Source organism: Staurois parvus, unplaced genomic scaffold (genome assembly GCF_062004578.1).
Source record: "Staurois parvus isolate SC_StPar_1 unplaced genomic scaffold, SC_StPar_1.0 ptg000299l, whole genome shotgun sequence".
Classification (NCBI taxonomy): domain Eukaryota; kingdom Metazoa; phylum Chordata; class Amphibia; order Anura; family Ranidae; genus Staurois; species Staurois parvus.
The window spans coordinates 23,253,579-23,274,481 of NW_028318095.1; the positions used below are offsets into that span (position 1 = coordinate 23,253,579).

Consider the following 20,903-nt stretch of genomic DNA (forward strand, 5'->3'; position numbering starts at 1 on the left):
TGCTATGCAATGAGATTTGGCATATACAGGAACAAAATGGCTCCCTCAATGCAGGCCTAAAGTATAACTAAAGGCAAAACTTTTTTTTTAGTTTTGGATAGAGTGGAGATAGATTAGAACACCTGTTAGATTTTTATTGCTGTGTGTCTACCCAGTTAGGAAGATTCCCCCTCTCCATTTGTCCTGTTTACCATTATTATCGAAAGTGAAAGTAAAAGAAAATCCCAAATTTTGGGCTGTCCCCAGAAAAGTAACAGAGGGGAAATTTCCCAATGGAGACCTGGGGGTCCCCAAGAAATTCCCTTATTTTTCAGAGATTTTCTCACTTCCTGTTGTGGCTATGGGACAGCAAGTGAAGGTAAATTTCCACAATGGGACACAGATGGCAGAAAAAAACTGGCAAAGGTTTTAACCCTACCTTGCTCTATCCAAAATTTTTTTTTTAAGTTTTGTCTATAGTTCTATGTTAAAAAAGCTCCTTCTGCTAGATTCACCTGATCTCCAGTGCTGTCCCCTGCAGCCTTACCCATCCAGCAGCGTGGCACCACTTGTCTTCCAGATTAAATGATGTCATTCAACCCACTGCCTGTGAGCTCAGCAAATCAAGGCTTTTCCCCCCTAGATTCAAAGGAGGAATGCTGCATAGAGGCACTTTGTTATACATAGTGCAGCCCCGTGTAGCATTAAGGATTCACCCACCAAAGGATAAAAAAGAGGATGAAGAGGACCTGTATCATTATTGGACCAGATAAATGATTACCCGGTAGGTAGGTATATAATTTTTTGTTGGGTGTAGAGGATGTTCCAAGCAGGGTAAGGGTTGAGCAGCATTGGAGAAGGGACCTGATTCTAAAGTTGGATTCTAAACAATCCAACTAATTTATAGTTGATCAGGCAGGCCTTCACATTATACAGTTATTGGTACATCTAAAAGCTATTGTACTATGTGTGTCTAATGTTCACAAGTAGTGCCAAACCAACTGACAAAGAATATTCAGCAGAGCTTTACTTTATATATTACACTAAGACTTTGAATTTAACATAGTACAAATTCACTATTTAGTAACTAGTAACCAGGGGCGGACTGACCATTTTGGAAACTCGGGCACTGCCTGAGGGCCCGGGGACAATATGAATGTCTGAATGGAGAAACAAATTTAATTTTGCCGAGAGAAGCATTGAATTTATGACAATGGCAATGCCAAGTGACCTCCAACCAGGGGCGGACTGACCATTTGGAAACTCGGGCACTGCCTGAGAGCCCGGGGTCAGTAGGGGGCCCCATGAGATGCCCCTCGTACCTTTTTCATAGGCTTTTTTGAGTTTGGGCAAGGACACAGGGGCCCCATGAGTTGTCAGTCCGTCCCCGCTAGTAACTACATGTCTGCTAAGGAGCAGCGCTCAATAAGCCCAATCCAGCTCACAAGTGCTCTTTCTCTGGCAGATAGCATAGCTGCCAAGTCACCAACCTGAAACAACTGAGCAGACCGTATACTGCCAGAATTAGAAGTTTATGTTTCTGTAAGTTTAAGGACTTTGATAAAATTATGCTTTGGGTTAAAAATGCTTACATGTATTGCAGATTATTAAGAAGTAAACACTGATCCCTTTCTAAGTGTGCAGTATGTAAAGAAGAATGTAAAGTGGATTGTTACTTACAGCCACTATTTCTTGTTTCCGTGGATCAATAACTCGAAGTTTTTTATCCTTGCAGGTGGTGGTGATGAGACTCCCATTGTAGTTCCAGCAGACACTATAGATGAGGTCACTGTGCATCTCATCTAAAGTAATAACAGCCTCACCGGTCCCCACGTTCCAGATAATAATAAAGTTATCGCTACCTAAAAAAAGAACACAATTGATCAGATTTGTAAACTTTACAAGCATCTGATTTGCAATACCAAAAAACAAACAAAAAAAATCCCCAAAACATGTTGCCAATTACTGTGGCCTCCATGATGGTACAGCTTTGGGATGTAGCTTGAATTTATACCAGGTCTGTTAAACATTTATGATAGCATTTCTAGCTACAGACCTATACAGTATATTAGTTTATATCCTGCAGCTGTGAGAATCCTTTAGCCAGCAAAAAAAATAAATTCCCAGCACATTCTTTTCCCAACATTTGCTGATAAATTAATTTATGTATCCAGCGGAGGGTTGGAGGCAAAGCCAGATTGACTATCACAAGAAGCTTGTCGATTATTCTTAAAGGAGGACATTTGTATTACTGTACCTGCACTGAGAAGCACATTGCGGGCTGATGGGTGCCATGTGATAATGCCTACTCTCTTTGAGTGACCTTCCAGTGTCACAATGGGCTCTGTTATTGACCGCACTGGTGTGTAATCTGGGATTTGCCAAACCTAAGGAAAGAAAAAGAAAGCTGTTGATGTAAGCAAAACTTTTCTATTAAAAGATACAGACAACGTGTTCTTCATTAATTCATTGGATATTCTTCTTTCAAACCAAAAACATTTTTGGATTTGCATGTTCATATTTTACCTTTCATAAACAGATTTTCCTCTACCCTTGTATGTATGTCAGACAGTGCAATCAGCATCCTTGTACAAGAAACGAAGTCTGGAATAAACCACCCAGGCAGTGCATGCTCCTCCAGGTAGGGTATAAACAGAGGTGAACGGAGCTGTTCAGCCCATATTCACTGACAGCCCCACTTTCAATGCAAACTCTACAGACAGGACTGTCTTACTGCTAGGTATAGGAGCATATGTTAGGATGGATTTATGAAACCTTATTAGGGAGCAATGGGTAATGCTACTGCTTCCTATAACAACAATTTTTTTAAAGAGACTGTTTGTTGCTTTTAAACTTGTAATATACTCTCACTGGCCATTTTATTAGGTACACCTGCTCAATTGCTTGGCAACACAAATTGATAATCAGCCAATCACATGGCAGCAACTGAATGCATTTAGGCATCTAGATGTGGTGAGGATAAGTTGCATCAGAATGGGGAAGAAAGGGGATATAAGCGACTTTAAACGTGGCATGGTTGTTGGTGCCAGATGGGCTGGTCTGAGTATGTCAAAAATTGCTGATCTACTGAGATTTTCACACACAACCATCTCTAGGGTTTACAGAGAATGGTCCGAAAAAGAGAAAATATCTAGTGAGCGGCAGATGTGTAGATGAAAATGCCTTGTTGATGTCAGAGGAGAATGGGCAGATTGGTTTGAGATAATAGAAAGGCAACAGTAACTCATGTCAATATGAACCAAAATCTCTGAGGAATGTTTCCAACACCTTGTTGAATCTATGCCATGAAGAATTAAGGCAGTTCTGAAGGCAAAAGGGGGTCCAACCCAGTACTAGTACAACTGTACCTAATAAAGTGGCCAGTGAGTGTAATACAATACAGCTGCAAAAACATACAACCTTCCTCACAAAACATAAAGGACTGGTACAGTCTCATGTCCATACAAGTGTCAACAGTATGTAGACAAATGCAGTCTGTACTCCCTGCTGTCATCAGGGAACAGCTGTCCAATTGGACGTTGGTGACCTGCTTGACTTCTGCGGCCTACTTTGGTGACAGCAGTTATTATTCAAGACACTGGCTCCCTGATTTGCCATGCAGTTTGCGAGTGGTTAGTATAGGGACAGGTTCCCCATCTGTCAGGGAAGGTGTTTAGAGTGAGGGAGTTGTTCTGGAGGAGTAGGGACAGTGCAGGGACTGCGCCTATCCTCTGCTTCAGGAAACCTCCCCTTTGGGTGTTGACCAGCCAGGCCACATTCCCGCTCCTCATTGCAGACACTGTCGGCATCATCCCAAGTCAACAGACCACTGCTACAGTTTCATAAATGGCTCCCGACGGCTGTGCCTACCACTGGAGCCTAGTTGTAGCTTGTTTGGAACTTTCTATTATACTATAGTTCTTATTCAACTCAACTTCTGTGTGATCACTGCTCACTGACACACCACACTGCACCCTACTCACAAGTACATGTAGTTCATGTACAGTGGTGGTATACAGTATGTGAAGAGAGCAAAAGATTGGAAAATGTGGTTTCCTGAGAACTGTATTGAGGTTAGGTGTTAAGAGTGGATCAAATCCAAGAAATTCAATCACTTCCTCCACTCCAACAGAGTTTGAGAGAGGGGTCTTTTCCAGATAATTCAAATTATGTTTTTTTTATACTGTCCTTAAAGAATATGTTATCCCAGCATTTGATATTCCCGATATGTGTCTCTTGTACTATGTACTTACAAAGTTTAAAAGAATTCTGTTTTCTTTATTTTGCTTCCTTTCTGTGAAATACCTGGTGATCCTGCCAATCTCCCTGCTTTCCTATTTCAAAATAACCATGCTAGGCATAGAAGCACATCCATCTCAGTGTGGTCAGTTTTTTAGGTTGAGCTGGGAGCACAGCCTGCCTGTCCTCCAATGGCTAAGACTTGTGCTGACACCCCCCCACACACACACACACACATACACACAGCTATTTGCTGGAGAGATCAGTGTACTACTGTTTCTCCACCCCACCTCTTCAAGCCTGTTATGCAGCTGAGAACAGAGGTTATGTGATCACTTATTAAAAAAAAAAGTGTATTTATAATGATATATACAGTATACATACATACAGTACACACACACACAAATGTTTTGCCTTTCATTTCAGGTTTTAACTAAATGGGTTGTTTTACAAGGCGAGAGTTTACATGTGCTTTAAAGGTTTTTTGATATTTACATTAGGAGGAAGTTGCTCAACCAGCTCTAGTAGACAAGCCTTGGGACATTTTACATTTGTAAGGCCTAAAACTGATTCAATAAAGCTGCACACTTTTGCCCAGAAAGCTTGTAGCTTGGGACATAAAAAGATGGCATAATAAATATTCCCTTAATGTCTTAATGACCACAGAGGTGGAAACAAAGTTGAGAGTATCTAATTTTTAACTAGAAAGTTTAGTGGTGACTTCGCATGAATTCACAGATTGTTAGAATGGTCATCTCATTTTCAACCTTGAATTTGAAAATAATGAACAGCAATTTAAATATAATGGGACATGTATACCAGTTTGAGATCAGCAAATGATATAGAGACTAGCCACCATAGCTAGAAATACCAATGCTCAAGAAAAGTGGTTAACTTGGACCTAAACAAGCTCAGGCAAGTAAGTGCTTGCTAATGTTCACAGAGATTTTCCAACATGATTCAAGATCTTTCCCTTTTTCCCAATCCCTCTACCGTGCTACCCATGTCAGGCATATTATCGCAACATAGTTGGACAAGGATGACGAACATGCCCTGTTTTCCACATGTCCAGCAGTGAGCGGAACAGTTATACCAACTGTGCTAGCTCAAACAATCCTGGAGTGGTAGACCACTGTCACTGCAGTGTGGATTTATAAGAGGGCAAAAGGGTCAACTGCCCTGGGACCCCTGAAAGAAGGGGTTCCCCTCCATACAAAAAATATAAATAAAATATTATAACATGAAAAAAAACTAAAAAAAACACACTTATTTTTGAGAAGTTATATTTTTCCAGCCATCATCTGTATATTTTTACTCTGGACCGATATATTGTATCATTTTTAAAAACACATTTTGGCAGTTCACGTGAACCACACACAGAGCGTTATGACTGCGTGTAGTTTGTGCATGAATGGCCTCATAATGGCGTTGTGTCATGTACTTTTAAAAATGTGTGACTATCATTGAGAATGTAAACCAACCCCAAGGCCTAAATCTGGCCCTAGATGTACCCAGAAGGAAATGGCCCAATATCACTTCTTACTTTCGATATCTTGCTGAGCCCATTAGTACTACAGCCTTATACTATCAGAAATAAAACTTCAGGCTAGCTCACAGGGCTTCATATATTTATTAGGGTGAAATACAATACAAAGGGGTCCTGATTGCAGCAAAAACAGCATGCCAAGTCTAAAATAATTCCATCCACACTTTTCCTGCACCCTCTTTTGAGTGTTATAGCACTCTTAATTTGCACTGTCTCTATTGTAATGATCTACTTTTGATTTGTCTTTGTACTTTTTTCTCTGACTTTTTTATAGCCACTCCAAGTCATTGTTTAATTTCTGCACAATCCAAACTATAAAAAACATTTATTAACTCACAGGGATTAAAAAGATATACGATACAGTCGCCATCGTAGTGGCTGTCCTTCTATGGTCAATAAAGGGGGAAAAAATCCCAGGAGACATTGTGCATGTCTCAGGTATGTGCATAAACAGTTTTTTCCACATAGTGAAGACACTTTCATAGCAGTAGGAAAGTCTGGGTAGTGAGTGGTAAGCATAGGAGTACACAGCGTATGTCATTATTAATCAAAAGTGTTTTTTAATGGCTGTGAGCATTGTGTCTAGTCCTTGGCTTGGTCCCAAACTGATTCTGCAGTGCTGAGAATTAACAAAATGCAGAGCAAGAATAGAGGTGTTACAGAGTAGATTTACTGATACTGCCCTTCCAGTACTATGGGAATGTAGGAAATAGCAGCACAATGCCAATGGCCAGAAGAAAAAAACTGCAGTGCAAAAAAATTAGGGGGTAAGTGAAAAATTTGCTGCATCAGATACTCCACCAACTCACCTACCAGTCACCTCACTCCCAATGACATTGACTCACATCTTACACCAGGAAGCCAAACTCTTGCACATATGCAAAGCTTCTTAACCCTCGAGGCATCTCTCTTTCCATCCTCTGTGAAATTAAAGACTGGGTCCCTAGGACACCAGATATGGCGATGTCAGACCCATTAGTGGGGTTCTGATCACTAGAGGAAGAAGCCAAGCCCACAAGCTCCTTCACTACCAGGGTGTACCATCATTTATACCATGTCACACCGCTTCCTGACTGGCTGGCTGCTTATGCACCTGGCCCTAGTGCTGTAGTCATGGTAGCAGGGGCGGACTGACAACTCATGGGGCCCCCGGGCAATAGGGGATCATGGGGCCCCTGTGTCCTTGCCCAAACTCAAAAAAGCCTATGAAAAAAGGTACCAGGGGCATCTGATGGGGCCCCCTACTGACCCCGGGCCCTCGGGCAGTGCCCGAGTTTCCAAATGGTCAGTCCGCCCCTGCATGGTAGTCATGTAGTCTAGTTCCCTTTTGCTGTGGCACAGGATCTCTTATGTTTCGGGCAGAGAGGAAAGCATTTGTAAATATATGGGAGAATGAAATCAGGCTCACCATGCAAAAAGAAACTAATTAATCCAAAGAACTAAATAATAACAATGCAGAACACATCCAGAATATCTGTGTAGTGACTACTCAGTATCTTTTAGCCTGGAATGTTTTGGAAGCCGATATGTAGGTCAGTTAAATCACTTACAAGGGTTTTAGAACACAAGGGGAAGTGCTGTATAATCCTACCCATAGCAACCTTTACATTTAGAGAGCACAAGCGTTGGTGGCTTGTATGCAAGTTTTTACAAAAATCATAACGATGAGGAACATTTTGAAGGTCACATGCATTTTTACTGAGCTGTTGCATTTTACAAGTAGACATACAGATCTTAGTTGTACTTTAACCTCAAAACTGATGCAGCAGCTAAATAGAAATCCACATAAGGCTATTTATACCATACCTGTGGGATCCCGCTAGAAACTGGAAATCACTGTAGTAGACACTGATCCCTACTAGCTTCCCAGTCCTGTGCCAAGTGGCTGCCCCAGTGCATTGTGAGCACCGGAGTTGGCCTGCTCGGTACTTGCATGATTCAGAGATCACTTTGTATTTTCTCAATGAATGCAAAGCAGTCTCTGTTTGAATAAGGTGTAAAGGCAGGGTGGTGACATTACCACTCGTCCAATCAGAGAATGCTTTACATTCCTTGAGAAAATGCAAAGCATTCTTTGCATGCTGCTTGCGCGGAGATGGCAATTTTCCATGTTCACAATAATGGAGATTACTGTAATAGTGCTGACTACTACATCAATTTCCAGCTTCCACTGGGATCCCACAAATATGGTATTTACAGTACATAGGGGTGGATTTACTAAAGGCAAAAAGACTGTGTGCTCTGCAAGCGCACTTACACTTCCCAAAAATTTAGCAGGGCCGGATCTAGGGGGTTTCAGGGCTGGGTTGTGCCCCCACCCAGATTTTGGTCATGCCTCCTCCCAGGCCCAGTGGCATCAGCAGGGAGGACCCTATAATCATGCAGTGAAAACCAGCCCAACCACCATGGTGCACAGTCACAAGGCTAAAACCCCCAGATCAGATAGACTAGATCTGGCCCTGGAGTAAATGTGGTAAAGCTATGATGATTTCCATCATTCAAATCAGGTGCAAGCAAAAATACTGTTGTTTTTTTTTTAATTTTATTTTCACCCGATTGGGTATTCTTAAAGTGAAGTCTCACCACTTTAGCACCCACCTAGTTAGGTGCTAAGATAGGTATATTTAGTTGGGCCCATTGTAGTTAAAAAAGCTAATTTGTTCTGTTAGGCAAATTTAGTTTGGCCCACTGTATCCAGTGGGGCTGTAAATTGTTTGGGTTGTAGTATAAGTGTTAATGTAGGTAAATTTAGTTCTTGCTCACTGTAACCAGTGGAGCTGCTTTGATTGTTTTGGTCTGCTCTGTATTGCAGAGGCTGCATGACTGTTTGTCCCCCCTGTTCACCTGGAGGAGCTCTGGGCAATAGAGGCAGGAACATTTTAATCAGCAGATCAATATTTATGTAGCCTCAGCCAGACCCTGGGAGTACTGGCCCAGATGATTCTGGGAGAATGCATAAATACCCTGGAGCTGAGAGCAGCTGGGTCTTATTCCAGAGGGAAAGATCCCAGCCTAGGGGGCCATTTGCCTTCCCTGGGACCAACGACCATATGCTTGGCAAGTGGAGGCCCCAGGCGAGAGGCTGATGGGCCTGGAGCTACTGAAGGCTACAAAGAGTTGACTGAGGGGCTGTAGTCTGAGGATTTGGTCTGGTACTACCAAGAGCAAGTGCCTGTGCGATACTGGTGAGAAGCAACCATTTGTTCAATGAGGTATCAATGAGTACAGACAAGGGTGAGAGATTCTAAAGACGGAGTGAAGCTGCTGCTGCCACCCCTCTTGTGTGTTAGAAGGTCAGCCAAGCATTTGCTAAGACGTTTCTGTATTCTGAAGAGCAGAGTATATCTAATTCCTTGTGAATGGACTTTTGCTTGGACTGTCCACCAAAGAAGGCCTAACCTTCTCAATATGGTCATTGCAGAGCCTGTCTGATACCTGCTACACAGGGACTGTGCTCAGTGCTCAAGTAAGCAAGTTTAGTGTCCTTGAGTTGTTACTAGCTGTCACTGGAGTATTCCACCATTTCAAATACCTATCCAAGTTCAATCCTTATTTAATCATCTAAAACGCATCCCCTGGACTGTTTCTTGAGCCAACAGAGTGATTGTGCATGTGTGTCTGGCTAGGGACCTACAAAATTGCTAAATTCACTAAACTCTAGGAAAATTGCAAAGTGCAGAGTCTATTTGAATTTAGTATATCTACCCCATAGTTACATTGATCCAAGCTGGACCAATATGACTATGTAGAAATATCCATACTTGGAATTCAGCATTAATAGTGTTTTTTCTTTTAACATGAGCAGAAATGTTCATTTTCAACGGTGGCTGATTTATTTAGCAAATTACATATAGAAGACTGCAAACAATAAGGCAGTTTTGATAAATGTCCCTTAATGTATATATCAAAAATACCTCATAAATGAAAATATACAGTATTTTAATACACATTAAAAAATAAAAAAAACTTTATCCATATTTCTGATTACAACAGAACTGCAGGTCTCCATTTATCTAACCACATTGCTTTCGGTGCTGTAGTCTCCACCCTGTCACTTTCACATCAGAGGAGGGAATTTTGGGGACCTATAAATGCTTTATTGTGATTTGTGCAGAAGAGTAATATTGTATTCTGGCTCCATCGTATAGCTGCTCACATTAGCTGAACAAAGGAGACGCCGCTCTTCCTGCATCTTCAATAATAAACTGACCATATGCTGATGCCTGGATAAGAGTTTACTGGAATCCCCCAGCCCTCGTCACACACTGGCCTCTGTTTCTGGCATCTGATTAGTCGCTTCCCTGTTCCCATCTCCTTCTAGTGAAGTATAATTAGAAGTGCTGTATCACAGTGTGAGATCCAGACATCAGAATGCGACACGTGGCCGCTGTGCGTGTTCTATATTTAACCTGACACTTCAAGCTCAAGGTACTATGCAGGCCTCATTCCCAGAATGTTCCAGAAGCTTCATTTACAGTATATTAAACTAGTTAAATGATAAGCTCTTCTAAAGTGTTTCCTTTTTCACCTTACAACTTGTAGGACTGTGCAGGACCTATGCCAGAACTTAGCTTGCATCCTTATGGCTCGTGTAGACAGGGTCTGTCAAACAGTGCCTTTCGCATTTGAATGGAGAGCTGCTCACATACATGAGGTTATACATGAAACACCGCAAATACTGCGACTGACCTGCTTTGCCTGCAATGCAAACATACCTCATTAGGTCCTGCTGCATCCAACCCCAATGCAGCCTCAGAACTGCCATCCACACTACCCCATTGTAGTAAATAGGAATCTGCTGACTTGCCTTTGACATGCAGTTTACACACATGTGAAATACAGAAAAGCAGCACACCCATAACTTTTTTTTTTCCATTTTGGATAGAGCAAGGGAGGGTTATAACCCCTGTCAGTCTTTTTTTTTTTCCGCCATCTGTGTCCATTGTGAAGATTTACCTTCACTTTCTGTCCCATAGCCAAAGAGGATTTGAGAGGAAATTCCTGCAAATGAAGGGAATTCCTTGGTGACCCCAGGTCACCAGAATCAGTGTCCCCATTGGAAGATTACTTTTCTAGGGACAACCAAAAAGTTGGGATTTTCTTTTATTTTCACATTCAATAATAATGGTAAACAGGACCAATAGAGAGGGTAAATTTCCTTAACGGGGGCACTAACAGCAATAAAAACTCACAAAACTTTCTAATCCTTGTCCACTCTATTGAGAAATAAAAAAAAAAAGTTTTGCCTATAGTTATATTTTAAATGTGTACCTGTGAGGCTTCTCAGATGACCCTCCCAACTGTATGCTTTCCTAGCAGAGTTGCGCCCTTAAATTCACCAGGCTAATTAGCTGGAACACTGGTAAATGTACTTTCACTGTATGCCAGTCTCCAAGGCTGTTCGGGGGAGTCCCTACTCTTTAGAAACCTGTCCCTAATGTTAAATCTATCTTTCCCTCACAATCTATCCTGTCCCTGGACCCCTGTGTTTTCTACTGGCATCCCTCCTACCCTCTCCCACCGGTTGCTGTGCGGGATGTGTCAGGATGGAAAATTGGGAAGGAGCCAATAAATATATAATTTATCAGTTCCTTGCTTGTCTGAATGGATAGAGCCAGTGAATAGTACCGAACACGGTTTACTGATAACTGAGGCATAGCAAACTGTGTTTACTATTCTTCAGTTTGTGAATTAATAGAAAGCTCTGTACAGGCGGCAGAGATGGACATTGAGGGCTGAGCCCTCAATCTCCTTTCTCAGTCTCAAAGGTGGAACATCAGAGGTCTGTTTAGACCCCTGATGATCAATCAAACCCCCCAAAACGAGGCTCCTATAAAAATTGTAAAAAAAAAAATATTTATATTTATATATATATATATATATATATATATATATAGAGAGAGAGAGAGAGAGAGAGAGAGAGAGAAAGAGAATAAAAATTATATATATATACATACATACATACATACACACATATATAGAGTTAGTAAAAAAATTAATAAATTAAAATAAAATGGTACAAAATAATTAAGAAAAATTTTTAAAAACTACTTACAGCAGTGGCGGAACTACCAGGGTTGCAAAGATCGCACATACAACTGGGCCCTGGAATTTCGCAACCGGGCTCAGAGGGAAAGATCCCATGGTTTCTTGCACTGGGTCCTGAAGGTACTAGACTCTGATAATTTGTGTATATTATTTATTCATGATATGAATATATGTAATTTAGGGTGTGTCCTTTGCCTGCATACTTTGAACCAAAAGGTGTCCTCCTTTCTCATCTCAAAAGTTAAACCTTACAAGATTTCCTGTTCCTTCCTGCCAAGGTAGGAAGTTAGGGGGAAATTTCCCCGATGGGATTACAGTAAAAAAAAAAACATATTCCTTGCACTATCAAAAACGCTTTGGCTGGAGAAGGGCTTTAATAAAAGGGACCCCCCCCAATGCATATGCATTGGCAAGATTGTGGAAGGGGCATTAGACTGTAACTTCCAGGAAGGGGCAAAGGCTGATATGAATTGTTTTGTACAGCACCACAATATGTGCCGGTGCTATAAATTAAACAAAACAAAAATATTAAAGAAGGTCAAAAGAGTCTTTATTATATCAACCCTCAAACACTTATGAATTTTTAGAATTTGTTTAAAAGTAATATAATACATTGATCTATAATAAATAAAACATTTACCATATAGGAAGCATGCTATGAACAGCACCTAGGATAGAGAAAGGGAAGCATGTCATGCAGTTTCCTAAATTGGAAACCAGGAACATGTGTACAGGGAAATCCTTCCAGCAGGAAATTCTGAAAACCCATGACTATGTGTGTGAAAATCAGGGACAAATGGCAGCTATGCATCTTACTGACATCCTGTCAGCACATCAGACACTGTGTCCTCATATAATTCAATGGCAGGATGAGCTTTCATTGACATGTTCCCACAGGCCATACATTCTGAGCCTCACGTGACTACAGATCATTGGGCTGCATCGGTCAAAGTTACATTTAACTTATACTATAAGTGAAATATATATATATATATTTTTTTTTTTTCCAGTTCCACAACTCACCTAGCACAAACCATAAAATCAAAAAGAAAGTCCGACGCACATAGCATAATACCACTTAAACATTCCCATTTATTGCTAGTAAGTGCGCTCTCAAACTAAAAGTACATGTGCACATATTGCAATTAACAGATCTACTTGTAAAAAGTAAAATGGCGCAAAGCGGGATTGGTATCAAGTGCACATGCTTAAAAAGGCGATGACGTCAGACTACCTGCCCTGCCCGTCGCATTTTGTTAAAAAACGTCTTCAGGGGATATGGAAACATGGAATCTGACCAGCATGAACCGCATTACATAACCTACAATAGCCAATCAAGGAAGAGACCACTCCTCTATGCCATCTAAGATCCAGTAATATAATGGCACAGATCCAATTATTCTAAAAACAAAATTAAAATCTGAAAATTATCAATTTTACTACCTTATTAAAATGCGTTTAAAATAATCGTGTGAGAACGAAGATTACACTATTTTGTTGCATATAAGAGGTAATGCATTTCAATTCATTAAATATAGGTCCATAAAAAAACTTTGGAAAAATATGTCAGAAACCAAAAAATTTAAAACAACTCCTTGAGTGGAAAAAGTAGTACCAAGTACTAAGACCACCCAGAACCTCTTATTAAGTAACAGGGGCGGACTGACAACTCATGGGGCCCCCGGGAAATAGGGGATCATGGGGCCCCTGTGTCCTTACCCAAACTCAAAAAAGCCTATGAAAAAGGTACCAGGGGCGTCTCATGGGGCCCCCTACTGACCCTGGGCCCTCGGCCAGTGCCTGAGTTTCCAAATGGTCAGTCCGCCCCTGGGGACAACTAAGTAGTTTGTCCCTATCTATATTGGCCAACTGCTTTGTCTGCTCAACTAAGCCTCCTGGTTTCCATTTTCCAAAAGTTTGGATTGTAAAACATTTGCCTCTAAATAGAAATCATCAACAGAAGAACAATTCCTCCTTTAACACAAAAATTTACTTTTTGGGATTCTTTTCAGCCATGAGGGATGATGGCAGCTCCAGAAAGGAATATAACTATTCCTGTCAGTTTTTAAAAACAATGTTTTAGTTGAAAACCTGCCATCCTTCAGTATTACAGAAATGTCCAGAAAGTTTATCTGAATAGAACTGTATTCATAAGACAAGTTGATGTCAAGGTGATTAGTATTCAATTTTGCCATAACATTATGCAAACAGTTCTCATCCCCTCTCCAAAAGGACTACCTAATTACTGTCTTATACCGCCAGGACATTAAAAAATTGACCAGTTTTTTGCAAAAAGAAATTGCCATCATGCCAAAAATAATTATGCTCTATCGCAAAAGTTAGGAGCTCAAAAATAAAATCCTTCTGTCTTTTAGAAAGTGTGTCACTCTGCTGCAAAAAGTATTTTGCTGCTTCAAAGTCCCGGTCATTGGGGAATTATAAAATACAAGAAGGACAGTTCAACAGTGACCAGTAGTAACTCATCCACACATCCTATTTCACACAACAGGTTAATAACCTATTTTGTGTCTTTTAAGACAAGAGATTTTTTTTTCTACTGTGGGTTGCAAAAAAAGTCAATATATTTCTCATTTCTAAAAATAACCGAATCAGTGCTATTAAGTATAGGGCAACATGGATTGTTCATTAAACGTTTGTGTATTTTTGGCAAAAAATATAGCACTGGCACTCTAGGAGCCGAAGGAATCAGATATGCTGCCAATTTGTTATCTACAGTGTTACAGGCATAGGCCCTACAAATATTAGTTCCTAGCTTCTTCTTATACTTTTGTGTTGGATCACTCCTCAGCTTCTGATAAGTGTTATGAATGGAGTCTATATTTTCCATCTCCCTCAGATAGTCTTGCTTATTCAACAGCACTATACCCCTGCCCTAAAAGGGACCTAAAGGGACCTCTTCACATCTAAGTTATTGTCTAGATGATAAAGGATTCCCTTCTGGAGTGGATGGAAAGGTCTAACATTAATTTTGTACAGGTTTATGGTCAGAGGAAATATGGTGGCCCTCCTGCAGTTCCACTTGGGACAGAAATATTTATCAACAATCTCCCTCAAAAAAAATCTATGAAGATAAATGAATTCAACTTTTAGCAGACTGTTGGAATATTGTATGAGTATTGTCTTATAATGACTTTTCTATTGGACAGATTATGCACGTGAAAGCCAAACACCTGAAAGATAGCATGTGTAATGCACTTTGTATATCCAGGGTTGTGGTTGCCTCACTGTCTGTGGTAGGCTCCCTGACAGATCTGAGTGCCTGGCTGTTGATTAGCTTCACTGTTTAGGTAATTAGATAACTGTTTAATTAGGTTACTGTTAGCTGTTCATTAAATGTACTGTTAGATGTACTGATATTACTGTTTAAATTTAGCATTGTTTAGGATAATGTGATTAAGCTCTTATCTGATTTTGTGTGGTGTGAATTTTCAATAAATGTTGAGTTCCTGTTTGCACTTAAGCTAGTACCATCTAGTTCTTGGTTCTTGGGTGCAATTCCTAGCTAGAACACCTTGTTCCTGCCAGGTCAGGATAACCACCGGGGACAAGCATTATCAAGTGGCCCCTGTGGAGTTAGTGCTACAATTGTTTTAATAGAGAATAACAGTGTGATGAACTGGGACCTGCACTGCGGCACACACCAGCCACTGCGTTACAAAGTGGGAATTTTAATAGAACCTTAGTGTATCAAATGCTGCTAGCACATCTAACACTCCCCTCCCCCAGACTAACATGCTGCTGTCCAAAGGTGTCCCTGTGCTCCTTTATCCAGCGTGGGGGCACTCTAATACAGGAGGTGTGCTACACATAAACATTTATTTTGCATAAGCGTCCAATGTACAAAAAAAAAATGGTTATAAGTACACAAATCTGTAAAAAGAGTGTAAAAGTAAAGCTTCTGCAGGTGAATTATCATTATATTACATCATTACCGGCCAATTACCATTACAAATAGGAGTAAAGAAGTAAAACAAGAAAATGAGAACGAAGACAGTAGGTTAGTAAATTAGAGCCTGCTGTTAATGGCTTGCTCAACAGAGCCCTAACTAACCACTTCACCTTTTGTTTTTTTGTCGGGATCATTGCTGAGATTACACCCTGTTCCAAATTATTATGCAAATTCTATTTAAGTGTCACAAAGATTAAATATTTTGTTTTTCAGTTTAACTCATGGATGGCATTGTGTGTCAGGGCTCTTTTGATCACTGAAAACAATCTCTGACACCTGTAATAATTAGATTGGCAGGTGAGCCCAATTTAAGGAAAAACTACTAAAGGAGGGTGTTCCACATTATTAAGCAGAGCACCATTTTCAAGCAATATGGGGAAGAAAAAGGATCTCTCTGCTGCCGAAAAGAGTGAAATAAGTTCAATGCCTTGGACGAGGTATGAAAACATTAGATATTTCACGAAAACGTAAGCATGATCATCGCACTATTAAGAGATTTGCGGCTGATTCAGAGCACAGATGAGTTCGTGCAGATAAAGGCACATTGAGGAAGATTTCTATCCATGCATCGGATCAAGAGAGCAGCTGCTAAAATACCATTACATAACAGCAAACAGATATTTGAAGCTGCTGGTGCCTCTGGAGACCCACGGACATCAAAGTGTAGAGTCCTCCAGAGTCTTGCAACTGTGCATAAACCTTCTATTCGGCCACCACTAACCAATGCTCACAAGCAGAAACGGCTGCATTGGGCAGAAAAATACATGAAGACTAATTTTCAAACAGTCCTGTTCACTGATGAGTGCCCTGCAACCCTGGATGGTCCCGATGGATGGAGTAGTGGATGGTCCCGATGGATGGAGCAGTGGATGGTTGGTGGACAGCCACCGTGTTCCAACAAGGCTGCGACATCAACAAGGCGGGGTGGAATCATGTTTTGGGCCGGAATCATGGGAACAGAGCTGGTCGGCCCCTTTAGGGTCCCCGAAGGTGTAAAGATGACCTCTGCAAAGTATGTGGAGTTTATGACTGACCACTTTCTTCCCTGGTACAGAAGAAAGAACTATGCTTTCCATAATAAAATCATCTTCATGCATGACAATGCACCATCTCATGCTGCAAAAAATACCTCTGCATCAATGGCTGCTATGGGGATAAAAGGAGAGAAAGTCATGGTGTGGCCTCCATCCTCCCCGGACCTCAATCCTATTGAGAACCTTTGGAGCATCCTCAAGCAAAAGATCTATGAGGGTGGGAGGCAGTTTACATCCAAACAGCAGCTCTGGGAGGCTATTCTGACATCTTGCAAACAAATTCAAGCAGAAACTGTCCAAAAACTCACAAGTTCAATGGATGCAAGACTTGTGAAGTTGCTATCAAATAAGGGGTCCTATGTTAAAATGTAACGTGACCTGTTAAAATGTTTAAAAAGTTAAAATGTTGTTAAAAGTTCGATTGAAATAGCTTTTGATTTCAGTAAATATGCTGCAAACACAACAAATGACAATTTTCAGTTCTTTACAACCTATAAAGTGTTTTGAAACTTACTGTGCGTAATAATTTGGAACAGTGCATTGGAAGGGTTTTATGTTTAAAAAAAATACTGTTATCATTAGGAGGTTTGTTCAATAAAATTTGAATTGTACTCTTAATAGTTGATAACATGAGAATTATGCTGACTGTTATTTACATCAATTATTTAGGTAAATGAGAAAAATATAATTTGCATAATAATTTGGAACAGGGTGTACATGCAACCCAGTAGAGCAGAGTTATGTTGACTCCTGGCAGGAGAAAGTGTGGAACCACAGGTTTCACTTCCCCCCTGCCTGACACCAATGCATAGTTTAGATCTGTGGCACTGTGGACCACTGGGCCAGGGTTGCCAGCCGTCAGTAAATTTATGGACAGTTTGTAAAAATCAGTGATTTTTACAGCTGTGTGTAATTATCAGGGGCTGATAGTTTGTCATGCTGTGTTTTGTACACAGTTGTAAGTGTAAACCAGTCAAATTACTTGTTAGGAGTATTGTCAGTGTTTCCATATTGTGTTTATACTGATTGTCTTAGATTTTAATGTAATTTTTCAGGTTGTCAGTAAAAAATGTGCCCCATCAGTAAATTTTCCATGTTTTGTCAGAAAATAAAATGCTGCGGGAGGTTGGCAACACTGCGCTGAACACATCTTTTTCTGCAAATATACAGTGATCAATGATTACAAAATGATGTACCAAATGCAGATTTAATAGAAAAAAAAAATATAACTGATAAAAAGGGCTTCAAAAAATGCCACCTACTCTAAAAGAAAAAGCATCTGATCATGTACAAAGACACGAAAACGGAATCCACTTAGGGCACAGTTCATAGTTATAAGCACAACATATATCCAAATAGCTAGGAACTTGTTATGTAGGACAGCATCTCTGCAATCTAACTACCACAAATTATAGTCAAATTTACAGGCCAAATGCAGCCCATTTTTTTTTATGTTGTACAGATAAATGTAGAATTAGAACCTCGATCATGTTTTATCTACCAGCTAACACACCAGGATTACATCTCAAAGCTTTACAGAAATCTACTAGTGTATAGCTGGCTTTAATGTGAAGCCAATCTGCATTAAATAAGTAAACAAGTAGTTAGGGATGGAGCTACGCAGAGTCATCGGATGCTGATGTTCACAGGCTTATTTATACCTGGTATTTTTACTGTTAGGATCTCCTAGATTGTAAGCTCTAACGAGCAGGGCCCTCCGTTTCCTCTTGTACCAAATTGTATTGTAACTGTTATGCCTACCTTCATTTTGTAAAGCGCTGCGCAAACTGTTGGCGCTATATAAATCTTGTATTAGAATAATAATAATAATACATTTAGCTAATACAGCTTACAACAAGACATCTGCTTTTGGCACAGACCGCATAAACCAAAATAAAATGAGCCATTCCATGCAATGTTTTCTATGAACTTGCTGTGGCCCACAGTAATGATGGCCATACACAGTGATATTTAATTTCAGATTTTATCTGTCGGGTCAACAAAAACTACCATTACCTACCTATCCACTTGCCCTCCTTAAGATTTACTCCCCTTCATGACCAGGCCATTATAAACAGTTAAACAATTGCATGGGCAAGCAACACTGTACCCAAATGAAATTTATATAATTTTGTTCACATAAATAAAACTTCCTTTTAGTGGTATTTGATCACCATTGGATTTTTTAATTATTTATTATATAAAATGAAAAAAGTCCAAAAAGTTTGAGAAAAAAAACAACCTAAATATTTTTTACTTTTTGTTATAACACATATCCAATAATGATACCCAAGTTTTGGAGGATACAGGAGGTGCCAAAAGTAAAAGATTGGGTGGATCAAATATGTAAATTGGAGGAACTTTATCATATGAATGAAGATAAGATAGAGAGTCACCATACAAGATGGAACAAATGGGAGGAATTCAAAAAGTTAAAGTTAACCATAGAGGATATGGGGAACTAACATAGAATAATATGGAAATATTTTGTTTTTCTTTTATAGGGACTAAGATCTCCAGAAATGAACAGGAAAATGCAGAGCAGAAGGGGTTAAGTGTTGGATTTGGGGGGGGGGGGGAGGGATGGGTGGTATATAGGTAAGAGGAGGGGGGGGGGGGAAGGGATGAAAAGATAAATGATTTGATAATGTGCTAAGGTTTTAATGAGTATATTTGTAGAACTTCTTTATCTGAAAAATCAATAAATATTTAAATTGAAGAAAAAAAAAAAATATCCAATAAAAAAATATGAATGAAAAAATTTCTTTAGAAATTTACGCCAAAATGTATTCTGCTACGTCTTTGGTAAAAAAAATTCCAATAAATGTACATTAATTGGTTTGCGTGAATGTTATAGCGTCTACAAATGACAGTATACTGTATATACTGGAATTTTTTTTATTCTTACTAGTAATGGTAATCGGTGATCAGCAACCTATAGTAGGACTGTGATAGTGCGGAGGGCAATCTGACACTGACACTGAGTGGAAACTGACACTGACATCACCAATGACACTAACACAGTGATCAGTGTTAATAATATGCATGGACATTGTACTAATGACACTCGATAAGAAGGGGTTAACATCTGTGGCATTCAAATCACAGGCCTAGGAAGTGTTAATGTTTGTAGAGTGCGGTGACGCACTTCTGGTAGACGCCATCTTTGGGCTTGCACTTTATCATCAGGTATCCATCAATATAAGCATGATCTTAAAGCACCAGTTAGAGTGTTATATTTAATTTATATGCATGCTTTGTTTATATATTTTTTTTTTGTGATCTATATGCAAATATATAGCACTGTAGATATATCATACACACTGATTTATATATAGGCGTAGCGCTTCACCACCATTATATTGCTATTCTTTATCCTCAGGTATAAGGAAAAGGTGATAGCAGCTTGCATAAATTTATTGGTCTTATTATTACCAGTGGAGCGCAGGGGGATTATTATTTATAAATGTTTGTACTGTGTGCTGATTTTACTAAGGGATCTTGTTTTTTTCCTTGCTTAGCAGGGAATGAAAAACCAACAAGATCACCTGTCATGATACAGAGCTTTGTGATGTTTACAATCACAGAGCTCTGTCCGTGAGTCACTGAGCCAATCAGAGGGTCCCAGCGGTCAATCATTGGCCAGGACCTCCTGATCGGCTTGTGCTGTAACCAATTCACTGCACAGCCGGGTTGGAGGGTGTGCGCTCTACTCAGAAGCGCTAATCATTTGCTAGGTACCTGACCAAGCGCAAAAGAGCTGCTCTGCTGACATATATGTAAGTTATGCAGTCAGCAAGCAACTATAGTGTAAATGAATTTCCACCTGTCCTCTAATTGAACAGATTGTTCAGATGGTAGGCCCCTACATAACTGGTGCCAAATTTTGTTGTTCTGAAAAATCAAACCTAAAGCAAAACATGTCCATATGTGGCAACTTAGTAGTTATCAGACTATTGTAATATCTAAGGGCTGTTTTTTCTGGATGAACAGAGGCCTCTGAGTACAGTAAGGACTAGCATATCTGCTGTGTTCTGGCAGCGGGACGTGGACTGTCTTGCTGTCAGAACAAAACAGAGTTGGGCTT

The 20,903-nt window shown here is 40.0% G+C and overlaps 1 protein-coding gene across 3 annotated transcripts in view; it reads right to left on the reverse strand.

The window, feature by feature from the left end:
- Positions 1-20,903, reverse strand: part of CORO6 (coronin 6) — a 127,321-nt gene that overhangs the window by 27,429 nt on the left and 78,989 nt on the right. For all 3 annotated transcript variants that reach the window (XM_089683038.1, XM_089683037.1, XM_089683039.1), the window contains 2 exons: positions 2,237-2,366; positions 1,660-1,841 (listed from right to left, as the gene is read on the reverse strand). In XM_089683038.1, coding sequence (XP_089539164.1) covers positions 1,660-1,841; positions 2,237-2,366 — 312 coding nt within the window. The remainder of the gene's footprint in view (positions 1-1,659; positions 1,842-2,236; positions 2,367-20,903) is intronic.